A 24,082-nucleotide genomic window follows, 5' to 3' on the forward strand; every position below is an offset into this window, starting at 1 on the left:
TCAAAAAATTAGACAATAAGATAACAAATAACCCAATCAACAAATGGGCCAAAGACCTGAACAGACACTTCTCAGAGGAGGATATACAATCAATCAACAAGTACATGAAAAAATGCTCACCATCTCTAGCAGTCAGAGAAATGCAAATCAAAACCACCCTAAGATACCACCTCACCCCAGTAAGATTGGCAGCCATTATGAAGTCAAGCTTATATTTTCTTATTCTTCCTTTTGTCTCTACCTTTTATTTTTTTTCCATCCCACCTCAGATGGGCTGGACTAGCTGTGTTCCTGCTCCAGTTTTCTAAGTCGGTCTAGAATCTTTAGGTCACACGTGATGCGCTTCCACTTACGCTCATCTGAGTGAGTTGGGTTTCTCCACTGTTGTGCAGCAGAGGAGTACTGGCTGTTAATGCAGTAGTCCCCCTTGTCCTCAGGGGATATGTTCTAAGCTCCCCAGTGAGTGCCTAAAACATGGATAGTTCAAACCCTATATATACTATGCTTTTTCCTAGACATGCATGTCTAGGATGAAGTTTAATTTATAAATTAGGCCCAGAGATAACAATAATAAGCAACAAAAATTGGACAATTGCTGTATTGTAATAAATAGAACAATTATAATAGAAAGTACAAGAATTACTTGAACACAAGCATTGCAATACCATTAGATCCCATAATTGAGATGACTGCTAAATGTCTAACAGATCAGTAGCATATACAGTATGGATACAGTGGACCAAGAGATGATTTACTTCTTGGACAGAATGGAGTAGGACAGGTTGTATCACATTGTTCAGAATGGCATGCAATTTAAAACTGATGAATGGTTTACTTCTGGAATTTTCCATGTAATATTTTAGTCATTTGAAACCTTGGAAAGTGAAACTGCAGATAAAGAGATAATGACTTACCTGTTTGGATGAAGATAGCAAAAGTCTCCAGAACCAGTCCACCATGAGAGCCTCATTGTTGAACCCCTTGGGAATGGGGGCATGGGGTGCTGTCCTAAGTAGGCATGAGTAGCTGTGATCATCCCACTCCTGGAGGAGAAGGAGGAGAGGCAGAACTTGAGATGGAGGCCTCCTGGTGGAGGTAGGGTCCAACTTCCTGTGCCCTCTGGGTGGAGGGAGGGAGAAGCAGCCACCAGGACAGGCCTTCCCAGGCTTGGGTTTGGGTGGAAGAAGAAAAGAGAATAGAAAGACCTGCCTCAGGCAAAGAACAGGGCACACCCAGCCTGTTACTGGAGTTCAGAGCCCCACCCAGACACAGAGGAGCCCAGGCCAGGTGGGTTTACATTGTATAGACTTCTAGCTGTATCTTCTAGGACAAGCTTGAGTAAGTGCCCTGGGTTGGTGGGGGGCATCTGGATGTGTGATACTTTCCTTCAGGGGTTGGTGTGGTCCCTTACTCAGATAAGTTGACCCACAGGTCACAGGTAAGCCATTGTCCTCATCACTTTGGCTCACAGTTTTCAGAAACTATGTGTTCTCATTGATGTGGGAGTTGGTAAATAATGATGGTTTCCTCAATCCATTTATACACCTATTTGGAAATTTCTGTGGCACTAATGGAAGGCCTTCCCTGCCAACATAGAGGCGAACTTTCAGTTAATTGTGGGAGGGTTTCAAGTGGCTGAGTTCACAGTGGAGCAAGAAATGAGACTTGTTAAAGCCATTGACAGTCATAGAAGAGAGAATAGCACTGCCACTGTGGACATTATCTCCAGGACTCCATTGGCAGCCCTGATGACTCCATAGGCAGTCACCATTCAACACATAGGCAGTGACTCCATAGGCAGTCACCATTCAACACAGGGTTCTCATTGTCTCTGTTGTAGTGGGAAACTCATCAAATGACAAGTGTCACTTCGTGCATGGGAGTGAGAGGGGAATGTCTGAGAACACTAGATTGATTGACCACAAGAAAAGCCTCCAGAACCCCTGGTGCTGGCACAGGGGTAGGGGGTGCCCTGGCTGGGAAGGAGCAAGGGTGGGTTCCCGAGGAGGTTAGGCCACCACCAGTGTGGCCTCAGATTGTCTGCCATATATGTTTTTGTCTCATTTCTTGTGGCATAGCTCCTGATGAAGCTTCCCTGTTTGTCTCTGAGTTCCTAAATTTTCCATAATGGACCTTCAACTGTTTGTGTAAGAAAATACCAATTTATGCATAAGAAACAGCATGAGGTATAGAAGCAAGAAAGTGTAGGTGTTTAAGAAAAAGTGGCTGAAGCATGAGGTAGGAGGGTTTGTTATAGCAGAGGTGGCCAAGGGGACCACACACCAACTACAGCTGCTCTTGATGCCCAGTTAATGTCACATCTGCTATTTTTAACTCATCTCTCATCACCCAGACTGCAAGCACCCAGACCCAGGGCTTGGCGCATGTGCTGCTCTGCACAGGCATTTTACTGCGCTCTTTTCAGGGTGTCTTATTTTCAACTACTTCCTATACGGATAATCCCCTGGAGGTTTGTGGTTTGTAGGTAGACCACTAAGGGCCAGGCTTCAATTCTAACCTGATCCTGAAGGCCTCTTGGAGAAGTTGAGATTCAGGAAGGACACAAAGAAAGTGAGGCAGCTGCTCCATTGTCCCAGGAAGAAGAGTTCCAGAGAGGGGAGGTTGGTGTGAAGGCCTTCCAGGAGAGGTCTGACCAGCAGGCAGGCTGGCCTGGGCAGGGTGAAGATGCTGCTAGAAGGCTCAGGGTCCTTACTGCTGCTGTCGTAGATAGACTGGGCTGTAGGAGGGACACTGGTCAGAAGCCCAAGGCGGGGGTGCTCGAGTGCTGAGGGGGTTGAAGTCTGTATCTGTGGGGAGGGTTGAGCTGACAGAATCGTGATGGATTGGGATGCAGATGAGAGGAGGAATCAGAGAAGGCTTGCCCTGATTTTGTTTTTTGCTCTGAGCAGTGGAAAAGATGGAGCCACACTGACTGAAATGGGAAAACTAGAGGGGCTTGGGACCAAGAAAGAAAGGCGAAATCATCTGGGCTCGTTCTGCTCTTGTGAAAATTGTCCTCTGCTCAGTCATTTGAAGGATGTCCACTGGCCTATCTAATAATGTCTCTGTTTGGGCTGCTGTACAGTACCTGAGACTAGGTCATTCATAAACCACAAAGATTTATTTATTACAGTTCTAGAGGGTAGGAAGTTCAAGATCACGGTCTGGTGAATGCGTTCTTGCTGTGTCCTCACATATGGAAGACAGAAGGGCAAAAAGGGCCTAGCTAGTTCCCTTCAGCCCCTTTATATGGCACTAGGCCCATCCAAGAGGGTGGAGCCCTTCAGACCTATTGGCCGCCTAAAGGATTACCTGTTTTGTTTTGGTTTTGTGGTATCAGGCATTGAACTTGGGGCTCTGTACCACAGTGGTACACCCCCAGTCTTTTATTTATTTATTTATTTTTTGAGACAGGGTCTCACCAAATTGCCAACGCTGGCCTCAGACTGGCAATCCCCCTGCCTCAGCCTCCTGCCTACCTGGGATTACAGGCATGCACCACCTGGATCACACTTTTCATACTGACTATTAAGTTTCAACCCACAAATTTTGGGGGACCCATTCAGGGCATCAGTTCTAACCTGGGCTGACCAGCATGGTGACCAGCCCCCTGAATTAGAGTCTGGGGATGTGCATTAATATCTGGGCTCAGTCATTATTTCAGTTGCCATGTTCATTAAAATAATGAGGCCTGTTAATGTCTATTAAATTGCGTGAAAACTCGTTACCATTGTCACTGGCAGAGAACAGGGCTGGAGAAATGGGAAGCCAGAGGTACAGGGTTGATCATCTCCCAGGTAGCACAAGCAGGTGGGGGGCGGGGGCAGGTGTTTGTGTCTGTGGGTGAGAAGGGATGCAGATTACTGGCACTTTCTTAACTTCCTTTGCTTGATTTTCTAAAGCACTGTCTTTTCTGCTGTTACGCATTAGCAGCTGCACTGATGCTCTGCAGCATGGTGAGTTCTTTGGTCAGAGCTTCCCTCCCTGTAGTTCTCTTCCCCTGTGCAGGTACTGGGAGCAGAAAGTGCCAGAGAGCTGAGCTCTGCCCAGGGACAGAGGAAGCCTCTCCAGCATAGAGAGCTGCTTAATAGATGCAAAGCCTGGAACATCAGAGCGTCCACCTCACTTTCTTCCCCAGGGAACTGGGGTCTCCTCACCCATCCTTCTAACAGAGTTTTGTCCTCATTGTATGATTGGGGAAACTCAGGCACAGGGACGGGACCTTGGAGAAGGTCATATGCTTGTTTGTGCTCCACCAGGTGTCAGCTGTCTTCCCCACTGGTGTGACGCCAATGCCCAGGCTGCTCCACAAGCCATGGTGCCTCCAGGAAGGGCTTCCGTTCAGCAACACCCTTTATGTTTAATATATGTTTTGGAAAACATGGTCAATATAATCTGCAACACAGCAAGTGCTTTGGACTGTGGAGAAGAGCTCTGCTTAGAGGAGTCAGAGAAAGCTGGAGAGTTGGGTGGAACTCACCCAGACTTGGCTGTGGACAAAGGCCTTCCAGGCTTATCGAATCCCAGTATAAAAGCACCCCCAGCATAAAGGCACCCCCAGTATGAAAGCACCCAGGGCTGTCCTCAGGGGAGGAGAGGAAAAGCAGAGGTGAGAACCTCGAACCAGGCTCCTTGAGGGTGTTCTGGGTGTTTCTCTTCAGGGCATCCATTATTCTTGCTGTGCAGATTTGGAGCTTGAGGTTGAAGAAGTTGACAACTCTTGCAAAGCTGCCTTAGGGGAGGGGGACTCTGAAGTGGCATGCTTCGCAGATTGAACTGAAGGTGTAGGTTGCAGAAGGACAGGTGTGAAGAGCTTGCCGTGGAGGCTTAGGAGCCTGTGAGATCTGAGCCATAACACGTGAGGAGCATGATGAAGACCTTCCTGTGTCCTCCCCAGCTCTTCTCTCCACTCTTCCTTGTCCTGAGAGCCTCTGGCCATTGTTCCCCTATTACCTGATCCTTTGAGGCAGGTGGCATTGTTTGCCTTTTATGGTCAGGAGGCAGTTTGATTTTGCCTCAAAGATTAAGAACTTCCCTGTGCAGATGACTGCTGTTTGAAAGGGGAAGATTAAGAGACCACAGCCTCTGCTGTTCTCTGGCATTTTAGTGAGGGAGGAGGCAAGGGGTGGGGAGCAGCGGTTGGTTGAAGGAGTCTTCAGATCTGCTAAATTAAAATACAGGACTCTGTACTGCCGCCTTCTAGCTGGGCCTAGTCCTTCCTTCCTCTTCCTCCCAGAGCTCTCCCTTTAGCTTTTAATGACCCATGCCCAGCCCACCTGCTTTTATTCTCATCTGATGGCGGCGATTTTCTCTTGTATTGAACACCTTCCTCCTCGCCTCCTCGGTTGGCCTGACTTAAGGAAGGGTGGGTTCTACCGTCTTCCCTCCTGGGCGCACACTTTTCTGGGCACACCCTTCCCTGTCAAGGCTTGCGTTTCTATTGGAGCTGTCACCGCTCATTCATTCCACATGTAAGGCAGAGCAGGTTCCTGCCACCACTGGCTGTTGCTCTGGAACAGAAGCCAGGCTTTCCTGGCCCTGTGGGTGCCATCTGTCCCTTTGATGGGATCAGAGAATGAGCTGTGGTGGCAGGTGGGTATGTGGAGCCTTTTCTGGGCCACCACTGCCTTTCCCTGGAGTGAAGCCTCTGAGTTCTGGTCACCCTTACCTTGGTTCTCTTCCTCTCTGTGGGCCTTGCCCTGTGCCTCTTGCCCATCCCTGTCACTGTAGCTGTCTGGATCTGACCCATTCCATCTGTGGCACTGGTGCTTCACTCACCCTATGCCCACTTCCAGGTTTGTGCCTGTGTTGTGAAGTTTGCACCCATGTTGTTGTCAGCCCTAATTTGCTGGGCTTCCCATGGGTCCAAGTCCAGGTGGAGTCCTGGGTAGCCTCAGTTCCCTCTGGCCCTAGGGGATGTGTGGACATAGAGGCTGATCTGGAACACTCATGGCAGCAAGTGGCTCATCTTTTCTGCTTTGGTTGGATTAGCAGTTCTAGGACCACAACAGTGATACTGCCCTCTTAGCACTAAGGCCATCTCATACCATGGAGTGTCTGGAGCCTCAGGGTCTAGGTCTAGCCCAGGGGACATTGCAGGTAGAGAAGCAGTAGATGTGTTCTGGGTGTCCTGAGCCTGGCCTGAAGTTAAAGAGGGTGTGAAATTTGATTTCCTCTTTCAATTCTGATTCCAAAATATAGCTCTTAGAATCTCCAGAGTGATAAGTGTCTTTTCTATGTTAATGAGATAGCTGGTGGCTGGGGACTCCTGGACCACCTTCCTGAGGGGTTGCCAGGAACCAGTCATGTGTTTAGAGGGTTGGAAGTGGCTGAGCTGAAAAATCAGTGCTAATGATTTCATCAGTCATGCCTATTCAGTGAAGTTTCTGTGAACACCCAGAAGATGTGACTTCTGGGAGCTTCCAGCTGGCTGAATGTATGGAGGTTCCTGGAACGTGGCTGCCCTTCCCACAGGCCTTGCTCTGTGCATCTCTTCATCTGGCTTTCACCTGTACTCTTCGTAATAGCCTTTAGAATAAACCAGTAGTAGACCAGTAAACATGAGTAACTGTTCCTCCGAGTTCTGGAGCTGCTGTAACAAATTAATTGAACCTAAAGAGAGTCAGAACTCCAGGTGATAGCCAGGGGTCAGAAGTATAGGTGACAATCTGTGCTTGTGATTGACATCTGAAATGGGGGGGGGGGCAGTCTTGTGGGCCTGAACCCACAGCCGGTGGGCTCTGACACCATTTTCAGATGGTGTCAGGATCAAATTGGATTAGAGTAGAGGACTCCCAGCTAGTGCCTGCTGGAGACTGTGCTGTGGAATTGATTGGTGTGTGGGAATACCCCAGGTACCTGGGCTTCATAGACCTGTTCTCGGTTGTGAGAGAACTGTAGCAGAAACTTTTTTCCTGGTTCCCGTAGGAGGCAAATGCTCTTGTCTGGTTGACTTTCTACCTATGTGAGATCTTTATTTCTCTGTGTTCTTCCTATTTCTTGGCCTCTTGGTGGTCCCTCTATCACCTGTATTCTCCTTTGTCCTGAACCAGCCATACTTCACCCAGAGAACAAAGCATCCTTTTCTCCCAGGCTGTGCTCAAGTCTTAAGTGCTGATTGTCATGTTTGTTTAATTAGAGTGGCTAATTGAGTGCCTGGTATTGCCAGACATTTCAGGGTAACTAACATTAGATGCTATAACAAAACCCCCCAAACCTCAGGGTTTGCTATATCCATTTGATGACATGCATTCTCTTGCTGAAAGGGGTCCCATGTCTCCAAAGTGGGGAAAGGGGGCATGAGTTTCATGATCAATTGCTGCTTCATCCACGAAGGCTTATTTCTTGCTTAACTTAAGCCCAGTATGCATGTGGGGAAAAGGAGGGGAGAGGGCTGTGCTCCACAGGATCTCAAGGACCTGATTTCCTTCCATCTTGAGACTCTGAGTTACCCTGGGGCCTTGGAATCATCTGCCTACTCCACTACAAGCTGGGAAGAGATCTCAAGAGTGTTTTACCATCCACATGTAGGCAGGTGCCTCTTCTGCACTCAGTCACACAGCTTGACAAAACTGGAAGGGGACTAGAGAGAAGGACCTGTCACTGTGCCTGAGAAGCGGGGTGGAGCCAGAGAGGTGAGCCCAGAGGCTGATGATTTGTTTAAGCATCAGGTATGCATTAGGCACCCTGGTGCAGGGTTAGGCTTGAGCTAGGCACCTCAGAGGACATGGGTGAAACACAAGGTTCCCAGATGGCTCTTCCACTGTCACTCGAGGAAGTGCAGTAACCTGAGGTACAGATGCTTAGCCCTGTCAGGGGAACCCTTATCAGTAAGGTCTGTCTACAGTAAAGGCTTCCTGGAGGAAGGAGACATTTGTCATCTTAGGTTGTTATAATAGTAATTTTGGGTGCCCATGAGTGGTGAGACACCTCATCGAGCAGTGATATCAGCTATCCTGGATTCCGGCTTTTGAGAGAAAGTTCCTCTTCTTTTCCACCTCCTAAAGTAGCTCTCCCTCAGGGGCCGCTGACTCACACTGACTCTCATAGTTTTCATGGTCCTGTCTATCCCTGTGTTTGTACTCTGCCTGTGTGTGCACAGTGGGGGCACAGGGAAGGTTCTTGGCTTGTTTGCTGCCACAAGGCCAGCAAAGGGCTGGGCGGGGCAGAGGAGCCCCAGTCATATTTGGGCTTTTTGCTTTGTGTGGATTCTGGTAGTTCATTCTTCACCTCCAGGTGACCTTGAGAAAAATCACCTTTCTGTACTCGTGCAATCTTATCTTTGCAACTTCTTTTGAAGATTATTTTCAGAAGAATGCCAGTGTATAAGATGGACCAAAGTGGAGTTCTTATGGTTCATCCCTATCCTCAGTACTATCTCAGCAGCCCCTGAAAGGCCACTGAAGTCCAGGGGCCTCTCAGACTCCTTCATGGCCTGAGATTCCTAAGTTCCTTCCCAAGCCTGGTTCCTTAGATGCTTCTGAGAGTCCTTGCCAACACTAACGAATCCTACTCCCTGTATGGAGCCCCACATCACTCGGACTCACCAGGATCCCTTGTCATCATTGCCTAGGAGAGAGGACCTTGGCGGGAGGGACCTCAGGGTTTGCTATTCATTTGATGACATGCGTTCTCTTGCTGAAAGGGGTCCCGTATTTCCAGAGTGAGGAAAAGGGGCATGAATTTCATGATCAATTGCTGCTTTCTTCTTGCCCCCAAGAAGAAATTTCAGCCCAAAACAACTCCAACATTCTCTCTCTGCTCCCTGAGTTAAGCCCTGTTTTTTTCTTCCTCCTAATGAGCTTTGTCTGATCTTCAGATGAAGCTGGGAAAGAAAACATGGGCTTTGGGAATATGGGAGTCCTTGGTGAATTATCTGAAATTAATGAGACCAAGAAGGAAAATCGAGTTCAGCTGTGCAAATTAGCTTCACGTTCTGGGTCTTGGTGACTTCAATTGCAGATTCTAATTAAGTACCCCCAAATAACTATGAAGTGGCTTCTGAGGTATTTTTGACCTAAAAGTTTCTCTGACCCATGATCTAGTGTAAAATTAGTCTGTAGATGTTCTACTCGAAGGATTTCTATTTCCAGAGACGTCACCACACCTATAATAATGTAAAAATGTGCAGGGACCCAGCTGGAGGAGGAGAAGGGGATTAAAGTGGAGCCCCCAAGGACTGGCAAGATGGTGGGGTACAGATGAGGCCCTTGGTGAGGTGTCTCCACTGTCCCACGCAAAGTGTCTCCCTGACTCCTTCAGTCCCAAACTGAGCAGGGCAGCGGGGCAGGTGATGGAATGTTGGAGACACACTGGGAAAAGGGTCAAGAGGCAGGAACTCTTCCCTCACACCACAGTCACACCCAGTGGGTCAGCATAGGGTGCACCCTTCCATGATGCACAAGGATGAGGTACAGGAAGACAGAAAACACAAACCCCATGATCACCCCAGACACGGCCAGTGTCTCAGTGTGGTCTCCCTGGGGCTCCTTCCCTCTGGGTCATTGCTCTTTAAACAGCTGTGACCAGAGCGCAGGTGGAATAGTTCATTAAAGCACACCTGATACGCAGAGCCCACATCAGCGTTTGTTCATGCTGTGTTGTCTTTATTATAGTTAGTAGAGGTGCAAAACCCACTCATGCACAGCTCAGTGAATCTTCAGTGTAGTCACTCAGGGAACCAGACCCCAAACCAAGAGAGAGTGTGTTACCAGAGCCCCACTAGCCCTTCCCAGTGGAAAGCCCTCTGCTGACTCCTCACTCACGGATTCCATGCCTGGGGGCACCCCACACAGGCAGCCCTGCCTAGAGCAGGCTTTGTGTGCTTGGCTTTCCCCATGACACTGTCTCCAAAGTTCATCCACGTTGTTCCAGCCATCCTGCTGTTGATTAGGGTTTGGATTACCTCTGGGATCTTGATATCAGTTAAGGCTGTCACTGCTCTAAATGTTCTGCACACATTTGTTTTGGTGGACATAAGTATGCATTTCTGTTAGCTGTTGCACCCTGAGTGGTGTCTTGGGTCATGGGAGAGGCAGATGCTCGGCTTGCAGAGAGATGGCCAGGTTTCCAGAGTGGCCACACTGCTTCTGCTGCAGCAGCTACATCAGGGGCAGTTACCATCCCATATCCTTGCCAGCACTTGGCTCTGCCCACTCTTTCCCTTGAAGCTCCTTTAGAGGGTGTTCAGGGGTAGCTCATGGTTTCATTTTGCATTCCCTGATGACAAATGAGGTTAAAGAACTTCTCATATGTTTATGGGCTTTATTAGGATCATTTTAGCAGCTGTATAATAAATAGCATATCTTATGGTTTTTCCAGAACATACGTACTGATAGCTGGTCTTTGTCATTAGAAGTAATGCTACAGGTGTCTCTGTTCAGTAGTCCATTACATATTTTGTATTATTGGCAAGAATCTTGTTATTGCTTACAAATCTTCTATCACTTACAAATATTGTTATTACTTATAAATTTTGAAGATTTGTTTTCTGAAATGCTTATACAACTTTAAAATGTTACCCGTGTATAGGAGAGCCCTGTGCAGTGTCCCCCAGGTCCACTAGCAACATGTATTTTCATTAGAGGAACAGATAAACCTCCACTAATTTAGGTGAAGAAAGGTGTATTTAGCATTGCTTTCATTATTATAGAGTTTGGTCTCTTTTCCAGATTATTTACCATGTGTATTCATCTTTCATGAGTTCATACCACTTGCCACTTGCATTATTAGTGAATTTTTGTTCATTTATAACAGCATTACTGTAAAATGCCGGTTTTAGTACTATAGTTGTACAGCTTGTACTGAATATTTTTTTGGCTTGTACACCTTTGTGTGGGGGTGGGGATGGGCTGGGGTACTGGGGATCAAACTCAGGACCTTGTATATGCTAAGAAAGCCCTCTATCACTGAGCTTCATCTCCAGCCCTCGTAAACCTTTTGACTGTACCTGCATGCCTGGCTGTGATTAAACCAACAAAACAGTGAATCTTTCCCTTAGTGATTTCTACAGTGGCTCCCCTGCCAGGCCAAGGTTCTGTTGCTGAGGTGCCTAGCTGAGGGCCCCTGGGCATCCCCATTGGAAGAGATAGGGGCCAGAAACAGTCTGCCTGAGGGCTGAGCACACTTTTCTTGTTGTCTTCCCCTTCCCAGAACCTGGGTCTTTTTAGGTAGCTCATGAGCTGGGCCCTGGGTCCTGAGTGGGGCCTGGCACTTCCTTCTGGGAGCCAGGCAACAGCAGAAGGGGCAGAGGGAGGTTCAGTGGAGTCCTCTTCTCACATATTTGGTTTTCAGCTGCAGCCCTGTGTGACGTGTACAACTAGTCTTATCTTCAGCGCCAAAAGGCATAGCCTCTAAGGGTTCTCCTGGGGTCTGGTTTTGTGAGCAGGAAAGCTCGAACTCAGATTCACATCTCCGTGTTTTTCCTAAACCCACTCAGCTGCTTACTTGGCTCTGTAGGGCAGGCCCAGACTCCCCCAACAGATTACCCCTTGGCAGCTGGGGGAAGGAATGGGCACTTTTTATTTCTTATTCTTTTAGGTTTGAACAAGATTTGTGTTTTTGAGCCAAAAGTTAGATTGGGGTATAGAGCTCAAACAACATGGAGTAGCTCTTGGCTCCCCACCTTTCTAGGCTTTGTGTTCTCAGGAGCTTCAGATTGATCAGCTCATCAAGTTTCTACTTTTCTGTTTTTAGATGATGGATTTGGACGATCTTCTATGAAGAAATGCCACGTGGTCCAAAAGCAAACATGTCCAGTAAGTCACTTGAATTGAGTCAAGAGAAGAAGCCCAGGTCCTTCAGGTACAGAGTCATAGAAACCCTTGGGAAGATGGGTCTCCCTGGATGTATGGAGACATTCAAGAGGATGTTTTTAACAGCCTTATGACTTAGCCTCATTATCTTGACTTACAAAGATTGGCTCCTCTGAATCCAGCAGGAGTTGTAGGACATAGGTTGGATAACCCCGACACCCCATTCTCTCTGCTTAACCTACTTCTGGGAGTGGAGTGTGAGCTCTGTGCTGCACCAGGGCAGTCTCTGTCTGACTCAGCCTATGGCGGCAGTTCGCCCTGCGCCCTCTCACCTCAGCACTTTCCCCTTCAGTTAGGCGCAGATTACCACTTGATGCTTTGTGGGAAACAGAGCCTGAGACCAAGACACACAGGAGTTTGTGTAGCTCAAAGAAGCAGAAAAGTAGATTAGAGACCTGAGTTTTGTCCCGCCAGAGTTCTTCTGTGCTCGTGGACCGCAGGCCTCTCATGCAGCTCTTGTCCCTCTATCCAAGCAGGGGTGAACTGATTGGAGATTATAAAGGATCTGTAAGACTTGCCGATAGGAGAGCATAATAAAGCAACAAGAAAAATCCCAAAAGCCTTATTTATTTATTTTTATTTTTTGTGATACTGGGGATTGATCCCAGGATGCTCTAGCACTGAGCTGTATCTCTGGTCCTTTTTATTTTTTAATTTTGAGACAGGGTCTCACTAAGTTGCCAAGGCTCGCCTTGAACTTTTGATCTTCCTGCTTCAGCTTCTTGAGTATCTGGGGTTATAGACATGTGCCACTGGATGTGGCAAAAGCCATTTGTATGAGCACATAAGTCACATCATTTATTGTGGCATATCTGTTGAAGAGAACATGTTTTCTTTATGGGAATCCATGGGTGCACCGTGTTGGGGGAGTGGAGGGGAGAAGTAGTAATTAGATGGGCTGAGAGCAGCGGGTATGCCACCCCAGTGCCTTATCTGCCAGAGGACCCTGGTTACTGCCTCTTGCCCATGTTAGGTCTTGTTCTTTCTCCATAGTGCCTTGCAGTCACCATCCTTCTGGCTTCTTACCAGTGTTTGCTTCTATTTCTCAGGGCTCCTGCCACCTTAGGAGACTAGGACTTGGTGACATTGCTTCCTGGGGAATCAGGTGTGGTCTGACCCAGGAACAAAAAGCACATCCTCACAAATGACATCATGACAGCAAGAGAGCACAGCCCTCGCCATGGCGCAAGGGCCCGTGCAATGCAACGGGCTTCCACCATCGATGTGGCAGCCGATATGCTGGGCCTGTCTCTGGCAGGTGAGCCTCGCAGGGTCTGCCTAGGGCCCCTGGTGTGAGTTCTCAGCATGCAGTGTCCACACTGTCCAAGCCTGCCTCCTGGGCATAGGATGGACGGGAAGAATGGGGAGGGTGCTCTGCTGTGGCTTTCTTATGATTGATCTAGGAAATTGGGAGGGACAGTCAACCCTCCCCTTGGGAAGTGCTCTGCTAGATTCTGATCGTCATCTTTTCCAGTTTAAGTGGGCCTCTCTGGGGCCCATTTGCCAATAGATGATATGGGAATGTCCATAGTACGTACCTGGCTGTGACAAACCCTCTGCATTGTGGGCATGTGGACCCCAGAAGGAGGGGCATTGTGGTCTTAGAACCTGAGGCTTCTCAAAAGTAAAATGTTTAGAAAGCAAAGAAATAATTTCCTATAATATCTGGGGGTTGGGGGTGGGAAGAAGTAGAGTGATAGATTTTATTGTATTAAATCTAAAAGCAAGGAAAGATTTATAAAGGTGATTTTTTTTTTCTTTCATTTCTATTCAGGAAACATACAAGATCCAGATGAACCCATTTTAGAATTCAGCCTAGGTAGGTATCATTTTATTTTTTGGGGGGCGGGATGGGTACTGGGGATTGAACTCAGGGACACTTGACCACTGAGCCATATCCCCAGCCCTATTTTGTATTTTGTGTTAAGACAGGATCTCACTGAGTTGCTTAGCACCTTGCTGTTGCTGAGGCTGGCTTTGAACTCTCGATCCTCCTGTCTTAGCCTTGAGCGGCTGGGAATACAGGTGTGCCCCACCATGCCCGGCTTGTTTTGTTTTGAAAAGTATGTTTCTTAAAAACAAAACCACAAATCCTACCACAGGCACAGGTTTGTCTCTAAGAACTTGCTGCTATTGCCACCTCTGCAGAGGTGTTTCTAAGATGAGGCTGGAAGGAATCTCAGAGGCCCACAGGGCTACGGTCTCCTCAGAAACCTCCTGTCTGGGAAGTGCTCTGGCAGTCCTGCCGTGACCAGGGGACAGGGAAGTGAGTGCCTCAGAGATGCTGCAGAGACTCTCTCCCCTCCTCCTATTCTTGGGAGAGGAGAGGAGTAAGAAAACTGGGCTTAGGGCTCTAATTTCTGCCCCTGGCCAGAAGAGTTTAGTTCTGTATCCCTCAGTTCCCTTTACTGCAGAAGGCTTGATGATGACATCTGCCTGCTGTTCCCCTCAGTGAGAGTCAGAAAAAGTGGGTGGGAGCTGGGTGTAGTGGCACACATCTGTAATCCCAGCAATTTGGGAGGCAGAGACAAGAGGTTCACAAGTTTGAGGTCAGCTTCAGCAACTTAGCGAGACCCTGTCTCAAAATAAAAAATAAAAATTTTAAAAGGGACTGGGGAGATAATTCAGTGGTAAAGCACCTCTGGGTTTAATCCCAACCTCCTTCCCCCAAAATGGGTTAGAATGTACAGGGTCGAGGGCCAGGGCCAGAGCTCCTCTCTCCCCCAGCTCTTGGTGATAGTCAGCATTGGTTGTTGGCTCAGCAGTGATGTCCAGGAGGTAATGTGACATTAAAGAGGCACTTCTGGAGAGTCAAGTGACCTGGATTCTAGTTCTGACTGTGCCAAACAAGTTGCATGTCCTTGAGCCTGCCACTTGACCTTGCTGACCCAGTTTCCTCACGTGCTGCTTGGGGTTGCTGGTGTTCATTTGAGAGCCAAGAAGATCAAGGCAGTTAAACTCCCCTCCTCTCCTGAAAAGACTTGGACAAATTGCAAAACTCATAAAAATATAAGTGAACCATTATTAAATTAATAGTAAATTCAGAAAATGTTACCATTTCAGATTTACCTTCCTTAGCATGTTCGGAGGGTCTCCCCAGCCTTGACTCGCTGTCTGGTCTGCAGTGGACATTGAGTGCTGGGCTACATTCTGGGGTGAGAGATCTGGGGATGCAGCCATACCCTGCTGGAATTCCATACTCCTGCTTACCACCTTAGGAGGACTTTCTTGCTTTTTACAAATTGCAAAAGTTATTCACAGACTTTTGGTTTTAGCTAGCACAGTGAATATTTCCATATACCCCCTTGTTATAAATCAGAGTTTGGGCTCAGGTTCCTCTTAAGTCCCATCAGCCAGACAGAGACTAGAGGGTTTTTTCCTGAAGCAGGGGCTCCAGGCCAGGTACACCAGCGCAGTGGAGATAGGATGCTAGGCCAGAGGAAGCCAGGAGTAAGTGGAACACTTTACTGAATAACAAGCTCCTTCCACCTGTCAACTTTGCTCTCATCCTCATCCACTCCTCCCAAAGAGACAGACATACTGGCTTTCTGGACCCTAACCTAAAGCAGGCATGCTGAGCAGCTCTACACTCAGCATCACTTGGCCTTCAGTGCCCCATTCTTAAAAGTGTAGACATTTGTCCACGCAAAGATGTATGCTTGAGTGTTCACTGTGATTCAATTCATAATAGCCTACACTGGAGACACCTCAAATGTCCATCAGCAGGAAACTCAACTCTGGTGGAATAGTTAGTTATGGGAGGAATCTCATTCAGGAAAGAAAAGGATTGCGTGACTGATATGTATAAGCATCTGGGCGAATCTTGAAAGCATTGTGCACAGCAAAAGCTAGAAGCAGTACACAGAAGCTGCATGTGGTGTGGTCCCATCTGCAAGAACCTCAAGGAAGGTTGAGCTGTAGTGAGAGGAAGCAGGTCAGTGGTTGTTGGGACTGGGGTTAGGACTGACTGGAAAAAGAGAAGGAACCCCTTTTTGGGGTGACAGAAGTGTTCTATATCTTAATAGTGGTGTAATTGTATGGACATGGATGCTTCCCAAAACTTAATGAACTGTATACTTAAAATGGGTACTTTTAACTTAAAAATTGTAGCTCAAAATTTATTTAAAACAAAATGAAAGACCTGTGTGGGAGGCCTACAAATGAAAGAAAAAATAGAACTTGGAAGAAACAGAGATGGTTCAGAAGTAGAAGAAAACATGAAAGAAATTACAATTTATATTCTTAAGAGAAGGTATTGTATCCACCAAGAGGATATGATAAAAAAGAATAGCAAATGATGAACAAGATCAGTCCTTAACATTTTAAATATGACAGATAAAGTTTAGAAATTGTAGATGTACAAAGAATTCTCCCAGAAAACAAAATTTTAAAAGCAAAATAGGAGATGGGAGAGAAGATAAAAGTAGGAAATTAGAGAGCAAATGCAGGAAGTCTAACATTTAAAAGAGAAAATAGAAAAGAATGCAAGGGAGGAAATTACCAAGAAATAATATAAGAATTCTGAGAACTGAAGAATGTGTTTCTAGGTTAAAATGCCTAACAAAACCCAGAACAATGATTGAAAAAGACATGCATCATGGTGAAATTTCAGAACACAGGAATTAAATGAAGATCCAAAAAACTTCTGGAGGAAAAAACTGTATTTATAGTTAGGAATAGACTAACATGGAACTCCTGAGTCACATTGGAAACTTGAAGACAGACAGGCAGCAACACCTTTAATTATATCTTCAACCTAGAATTTTCTGTCCAAGCAGACTGTGAGTGGAATGTGAGGGTAGAAAAAACTTGTTTCAGCTCTGCAGAGTCACAGATGAATTGACTTCCCCCACTTCCTTTTTCTAGAAGTTATAGAGCATGTGCTCCACCCAAAAGAGAGAGGGAATAAGTTGAGGAAAAAATGACGTGGTGTCCAGGAAACAGGGTCTATACTGGAGAGAAGTGGCTCATGATAAATGGCATATGCTTAACTTTAATCTTGTGGAATGTGAGTTTAACACAAAATTGAGCTGAAACGATTGAGAGAAAGGATCAACATTGTATAATTGAATTAAAACTCCTCATCCTCTGTAATAGAAATTGGGACATTTCTGAATGTGGCAGCTCAAGAGCAGTAATGTAGTCATGTTAATTAGATTCAGAGGAGGAAAGAGCTTAAGCAAGGGAGGGTGAATTTTATCGTCAGTGGATTTCACCACAATTTTTAAAACAGTGGACAGGAGTGGCATGCTTATGTGGGCAAATACTTTGATTTCTAAAAGAAAAAAGTCAATAAATTTTAAGATTTTAAGAATTGCTCTCTTCTGTAAAACCATACAGAAAGTGTTCAGAGGAAAAGGAAACCCTACTGGAGAGAGATAATCAGTTGGCATTTTTGTTTAAAACTCTTTTCAAATATATGTGTATTTTCTACCCTCACAAAGTTCTATTTGGGAATTTATGAGTGCAGCTGGTGGCAGAGGTGATGGAATTGTTTTTAGAAATGGCACCCGTATTCTTGACATGCCCTTGTGGTGTAGAAAACTATCACTGGCATCCTTTCATTGAATAGGTGAATGTTTGCTTAATTATTTCAGCTGTGTTCCTTATTGTAACCAGTTTCTATTATTGAACATTTAGGCTTTTTAATTTGTCATTCTACACAACCACCATAGTTAACATACTTAGATTTTTTTTTTTGTACATTTTGTTGATTATTTTCATAGGGCAAACTCTTGAATGTGGAATTGCAAGCCAAATGATATGCACTTGCAATGTGTCTTACCAGTTTGCCTCAGCATTTAACATTTATTCGGCTGGGATTACAGATGATCTGGCTAGAGAGACAAGGCATGCACATCAGAGGTGAATCCAAATGAGTGAGTGACATGGATGGTGATCAGCAGGAGATGGACTGTGGGCTGCTCAGAGGAAGCTCCAGGAGGCTATGGAAGTTGAGCTAGTAGTTAAGCACGGGGTGAGATTTAGATAGGATGGGTGGGGGGATCAGGCTAGGAGAGAATGTCATTTGTGGAAAGGTTATGTTCTGAAAGCAGCCACAGCCTATCAGCAGTCTACCCATCCTTGGGCCACCTGAAATCATGGTGAAAACCAGTAGCCTAGAAATCACTGTAGGGAACAGAATGAGGTTGGAGATCCTACAGAGTTCTATTTGCAGAGAGTTGTCATTTGACCTGTCTGGCAGTCTCCTAAAAAACCCCACTTATGAGACTTGGCTTTATCTGGACTCAGAATTCCCCTAGTGGGAGCAACTTTTTTTTTTTTTTTCCCCTGAGAGCATGTCAGAAACGATCAGTGGCTAGAGTTGAAGAATATCTCAGTGTCTATTTAGCATGTGGCCCTGGTTCAATTCCCAGCACCACAAGGGTGGGTAGGGAAATCAATGGTAATTTTTTTTTAAAGCATTGCAGCTGCCAGAGGCTGTACTAACAGTTGAGGCAAACAAAAAGCTGGGGGTGGGAGAAGCCTTTAAAGGAAAAGCTGGGGAATAGTATGTCTATAACGAGCTTTGAAAAGCTCTGGCATGTTCATGGCAGCTGGCACACATGCAGGGCTGTGCACATGCTCAGGAAAGACCTGAGGAGGCTGAGCTATCTCCTCACAATGACCTTGAGGCTCCGCACAAGCAGGAAGTGAAGACAGTTACAAACTGCCTTCCTGAACCCCGAAGATGTAACCCAGTCTGCACACAGAAACTTCTAGCAAAAGCCCCACACATCAGAGGTTTGTGGTTTCTGGTATTTAAGGAGATCTCTATCCAGTTTTATCTGACCACTAAGCTTAATAGTAGTTGCTACAGTGGCCACATGTGGAAGAGAATTAGGTGAGGCAAGTCCCTGAGTGAGTGACAGAGGTGGTGAACATCAGTAGCAACAGAAAAGCAGCAACAAACCCTGGGGAGGGGAGGGCAGGGAAAGGGACCTGATTTCCAGAGTTGCCACACTAGATTTTTTAAATCTATTTTTCAACAAAGAATTGAGATATGCAAAAAGGTCAAGAAAGTATGGTTCATCTACAGGGAAATTAATAGAACAAAACAAACCTATAGTCAGTAAGAACTGACTATAGGAAACACAGGTATTTGAGCTACTAGACGAAAGTTTTAAATCAACTATTTTAAATATGTTCAAAAAATGGAAGGAAATCCTGTCTAAAGAACTAATTAAAAGCATGAGAACAGTATCTCACCAAATAGAGAATATCAGTGCAAAGACAGAGAAGAACCAAAGAGAAATTTGTAAAAAGAACCAAATGGAATTTCTGCAGTTCAAAAATATAATAATTGAAATTAAAAATCCATTAAACAAGGCTCAACCACAGACAGAGAAAGAAACTGCAAACGTAGAAGACAGGTCAATTGGCATTTTTCAGTCTGAGGAACAGAAAGCAAAAAGAAGAAAAATAAAGAGTGTCAGAGCCGTGTGGGACAACACCAAGTAAGTGTACCAACATAGGTTTCAATGGAGTTCCAGGAAAAGACAGAGGGGAGGGGAGAGAAAAAATACTTGAAGAAGTCATGGCCAGAAACTTCCCACATTTGATGGAAAACATATAGGAAGCCCAGTAAACTCCAAGTTGGATAAGCTCAAAGAGATTCACATCTGGAGACATTATAATTAAACCATCCAAAGCCAAAGAATTTAAAAAGCAGCAAGAGAGGTGACTTACTATGTACAAGGGATCTTCAGCAAGAGTAAATATATTTCTTATCACAAACTCTGGTGTTCAGAAGGAAGTAGGATGACATTTCCCATTCCTGAAAGCAAAAGCCAGTCATCTAAGAATTCTATATCCAGCAAAAATGTCCTTCGAACGTGAGAGATGAAGAGATACATCCACATGAAGACATGTACACAAATGTTTATAGCATTATTTTGTAATAACTAAAATGTGTAAGTAACCAAAATATCTTAATTGATGAATGGACAAACGGTATGCAGTATGCTCATTCAGTAGACCATGATTCATCACTAAAAAGAAGTGGAGTATTGATACTGGCTGTAGAAGGAGTAAGCATTGAAACTGTGCCAGATCAAAGAAGCCAGAGACAAAAGGCCACATTCTGTGTGATCCCATTTATATAAAGTGTCCAGAATAGATAGATCTATACAGAAGAGATTAGTGGTTTCTGGAGGGCTGGGGAAGAGGGATGGATGGCAAATGATTGTTTATGGCCATAGCTTTTTTTAGTATTTATTTTTTAGCTATAGGTAGACATAATATATATATTTTTATGTGGTGCCCAGGGCCTCATGCATGCTAGGCAAGCGCTTTACCTCTCAGCCACAACCCTAGCCCATATGGGCAGTTTTGTTTTTCTTTTGAAGTGATGATAATGTTAAGGAACTAGATAATGGTAATGGTTTCAGAACTCTGTAGTACTCTACCAATCGCTGAATAGTATATACTTGAGGGTGGTGGATTTTATAGTGTGTGAAGTAGATCTTACACAAAATATCTTTTTTAAAAAAATCAAAAGTACACTACTGAAAATGAGTACAAACACATAAAAGCAAACAAAGGAACAATCTCACAGCTCAAAGAATAAATATCAAGAATCAGGCAAATTTTGAGTGAAGAGATGTGACAATATCTGGCATTTTATTATTTAAATGCTTAGGAGACCCAGAAGAAGAAAAAGAGACAGAAAGAGGAACATCAGGCCGGAAGTAACAGAAGAATCTTTTCCTGGAAGAAGGGTGGATGTAAGACCCAGAGTGTTCACCAACTGCTAGGTGTCTCCTTTTGAAACTTGTAAATTCCAAGGATAAAGAAAAAAACTTAACATGCTTCTAAATGACAATGAAAAACCACATCCTACCATTAAGGACAACTTGAAAAAAAAGAGAAAAATCTAGAAAAAAGGAGCAAAAATCTAAGAAGTATCTTATTCATGTTTCCAGGAAACTGATAACTCTTTAATGGAGCTGAAGGTGGAGACACAGTATTGTTGTTGGTTTTTTTTTTTTTTTTTTTTTTTTTTTTTTTTGTGTGTGTGTGTGTGTGTATGTGGTGCTGGGAATTGAACGCAAGGCCTTGTGCATGGGAGGCAAGCACTCTACCAACTGAGATATATCCTCAGCCCTCTCTTACTCTTTTGAGGGCTCACAGTGACTCCCAAGAGAAAGCTGAGCAGGGCTTCAGATACTTCAGTACCAAAGTGATGGGAATTATTTTTCTAAGGCCCATAAGGGGAAAGATACTTGGTGAAATTCCTTTCACTTTGGTTTAGAATAGAAAAGACTATACTTCTAGATTAAAGGGAACCAGAAGCAGGCGCTTGCTACAGGTCCACTCAGTTCCCAAAAGTTAAGAATGTCAGTGCTTCTTAGAACCTGGTAGAGGCAATCACAGGTCTTTTCTGAAGAAAGCATCATCTTGGGCCTCAAGTCATTCCTATAAACAATTTTTAAAAAGTTATATTCAGCATAAGTTCATGAATTTTGAAAAACAAAAACAGAAATAACAAACAATAGAAATAGACCCACAAAGATTTGGGATGTGAAAGTTGCTGGCTGTTTTAGTGAGGTTGGGCTGCTGGAACAAGAGCAGAGACTGAGTGACTTTAGCAAAAGAAATTTATTTCTCAGAGTTCTGGAGACTGGGGATTCAAAGATTGTGAAGCCAGCAGGGTTGTAGCCGACCATTTTGTGTATCCTCATGTAGCAAAGAGCAGAACAAGGAGAGCATGTCTCCTCTTTAAAGGCACTAATTCCAACTCACGAGGACTCTGTTGTTGCGGCCTAATGGCCTCCCAAAGGCTCCTCCTCCTGACACCAGCACCTTGGGGTTAGGATTTTAATATGTGAATTTTGAGGGGATAGAGGCATTCAGTTCATAACATTAAGTTAAAGGGGAATAAAGAGAATAAAGACATTATTAACACCTCATCAAAGAATGAAAAACCATAAAAGAACCAAGTGAATATTCAGATCAGCAAGTTTAACAACCTGTGGGTGGGTCTGAGAAGCAGAATTGATACAATTGAAGAGAAAGTTGATGGTCTTAGATTATAAGTCAAGAAGAGAACTTCCAAAAGAAGCCAGAGACAGAAAATAATGGAAACAAAAACAATAAAAACAAAAGAGTATAAAAAAAGTGAGAGTATCTGTTTATTTTGTGTTCAAGAAGAAACAGAGAAGGGTCAGAAGTGTATGTATTGGACAAATTATATTATATATTTGTATGCATATAAAGTATGTGACAACAAATTCCATCCATATGTACAACTATAATGCACCAATAAAAATTGTGGGGAAAAATAAAACTACCAAATAAAAAAAAGTGTATTCATAGGTGAGCATTTTTTCCCAGCTAATAAAATTCAGCAAGTCACAGAACTAGTAAAAATAAAATATCCCTAGATACATCATAGTTAAACTGTCAGAAGTCAAAGTCAATGGGAAAATCAGTGAAGTTGCTAGAACACAAACACGTACAAAAGCACAGAGTAGCAATAATTAGACTGACTGACTTCATAACAGAAAAAATAGAAGCTCAGAGACACAATGTTTAAAGGTTTTAGAGAAAGTAACTGCATAGAGAAAATAATCTTAAGGATTTGGGTACAAATAGAGACCTTTTCAGACCATAAAAGCTAAAAGAAGGTGTTGTGAACACAGACTTGCAGTATAAACAGTGCGGAGGTATTGAGCTCACAGGTGTAGAAAGGACTGGAAAGCCAAGCACTAGAAGGGCCCTGGGCAAGCTGGGCATAGCTCAGTGAAGAGTGGCTGTGTGAAATAGAGCACACACACGCATGTGCCAGCAGAAGAGCTGGTGTGGCCGTGCTAATGGCAGGCAGAGTGTAATTAGAACCCTAAAGAGCAGTGTGGGCTGTATGATCCTTTCAAAGGACAATGATAGCCAGTAATTTCCTCCAAGTGGCCTCTTGAACAAACCTTCTCAGCCAAACTGCCTCAAACACAGCAAGGCGTCTCCCACCCCAACCCCTCCATCAAGTTTGCCTCTCCTTCCATTGCTTTGTATTTTCCTGACTTTTCTTTTCATCATTTTCTTTCTTTCTAATTATTGCTTCTTTTGTCTGTATTACTGTCTTCATCCCAAGCCTCCTCCTCCTTCTGCATTACCTCTGCATTTGTCCCTCCTGTTGTGGACATGGGGATGTTTTTTTAAATTAGAGTTGAAGGTAGACTTTCTATTTTTTCATTGTGACAGAATACACATAGTATAAATGTTACCATTTTAAACATTTTAAAGTGTACAGTTCAATGACATTAAATTATATGCCTGCCACCACCACCCATCTCCAGAATGTTTTCATTTTGAAAAACTGAGTTAATTTTACTTTTCTCTATTCATAATTTTAAAGGGAGCAGCTGAACATTTATGTTTTTCTAAATGAATCCCACCAAAAAAGCTAATTATTTTTACTGCTGTTGAACATTGATTTGTTGTGTATTTTCTCAAATCCAAGATATACCTTTTTCACATTTTAACATCTCTTTAATTTAAGGAAATAACTTCCTCTCAATGGCATAGCATAGTTTAATGACAGTGGGTTTTGTTTTTCCCCTTTCATACTGCATTTAATGTCAGAGAGCATGTTAGATTCAATGAGATGTAAGTTTTTCCTGTGGATCACTTCTGTGATAGAATTATCTGAGATGTGTACTATTCAGAGTGTACTATCAGATGTGTATTTCAGAGTACGTAGCACATCATATTTATCAACCAAAATGGTTCTGCAAGATATCTTTAGTTCTGAGAAGTTACACTGAGTATTTTGCACATAATGTGTCTAATTAGGAGAATAGATGAACAATGACATTTTAAAAATAAAGTTTTTTTATTTTGCCATAGAATTTTAATTTTATTCCCAGTATACATTGATGCTCACACCAAGATGCAGGGGGCGCTGAGCTTAGAGTTAGCCACACTGTCACAGGATGCAGGCACGTGGAGCCCTGTTTGTAGATTTCAGACTTGTGTCTTCTTGGTCATTCAGTTGGAATTCAGTTCACTATTGAGGGCCAGCTGTTGGGGGCATATAGAGGACCCCAAGAGAGAGAGCTATCTCTGTTTTCCTTTGTGTGGACGTAGGAAGCCATCTTTAACACCACCTGCCTCTGCAGCTGTGGGCCTGCTGTCCTGCAGGGCGGGAGAAGGGCAAAGGAAGGGGGAAAGACTGAAATTTGTAAAATCACTTTCCTGTGACAGTGTGATCATCTTATCCTCTGCATCTGTCATCGTCTGCTTTCTTTGGGCTTGGAGCATACAGCTAACCA

General features: G+C 44.4%; 1 protein-coding gene across 16 annotated transcripts in view; it reads left to right on the forward strand.

The window, feature by feature from the left end:
• Positions 1 to 24,082, forward strand: part of INPP4A (inositol polyphosphate-4-phosphatase type I A) — a 135,799-nt gene that overhangs the window by 58,958 nt on the left and 52,759 nt on the right. For 12 of the 16 annotated variants that reach the window (XM_081263784.1, XM_081263786.1, XM_081263788.1 and 9 more), the window contains 3 exons: positions 11,695 to 11,756; positions 12,863 to 13,071; positions 13,588 to 13,632. In XM_081263784.1, coding sequence (XP_081119910.1) covers positions 12,966 to 13,071; positions 13,588 to 13,632 — 151 coding nt within the window. In that variant the 5' untranslated portion in view covers positions 11,695 to 11,756; positions 12,863 to 12,965. Of the gene's footprint in view, positions 1 to 11,694; positions 11,803 to 12,862; positions 13,072 to 13,587; positions 13,633 to 24,082 lie in introns of all 16 variants that reach the window. The other 4 variants (XM_081263787.1, XM_081263789.1, XM_081263785.1 and 1 more) reach the window with 1 other exon arrangement.

The sequence above is a fragment of the Spermophilus citellus genome (assembly GCF_964194105.1).
Source record: "Spermophilus citellus genome assembly, chromosome: 13".
Classification (NCBI taxonomy): Eukaryota; Metazoa; Chordata; class Mammalia; order Rodentia; family Sciuridae; genus Spermophilus; species Spermophilus citellus.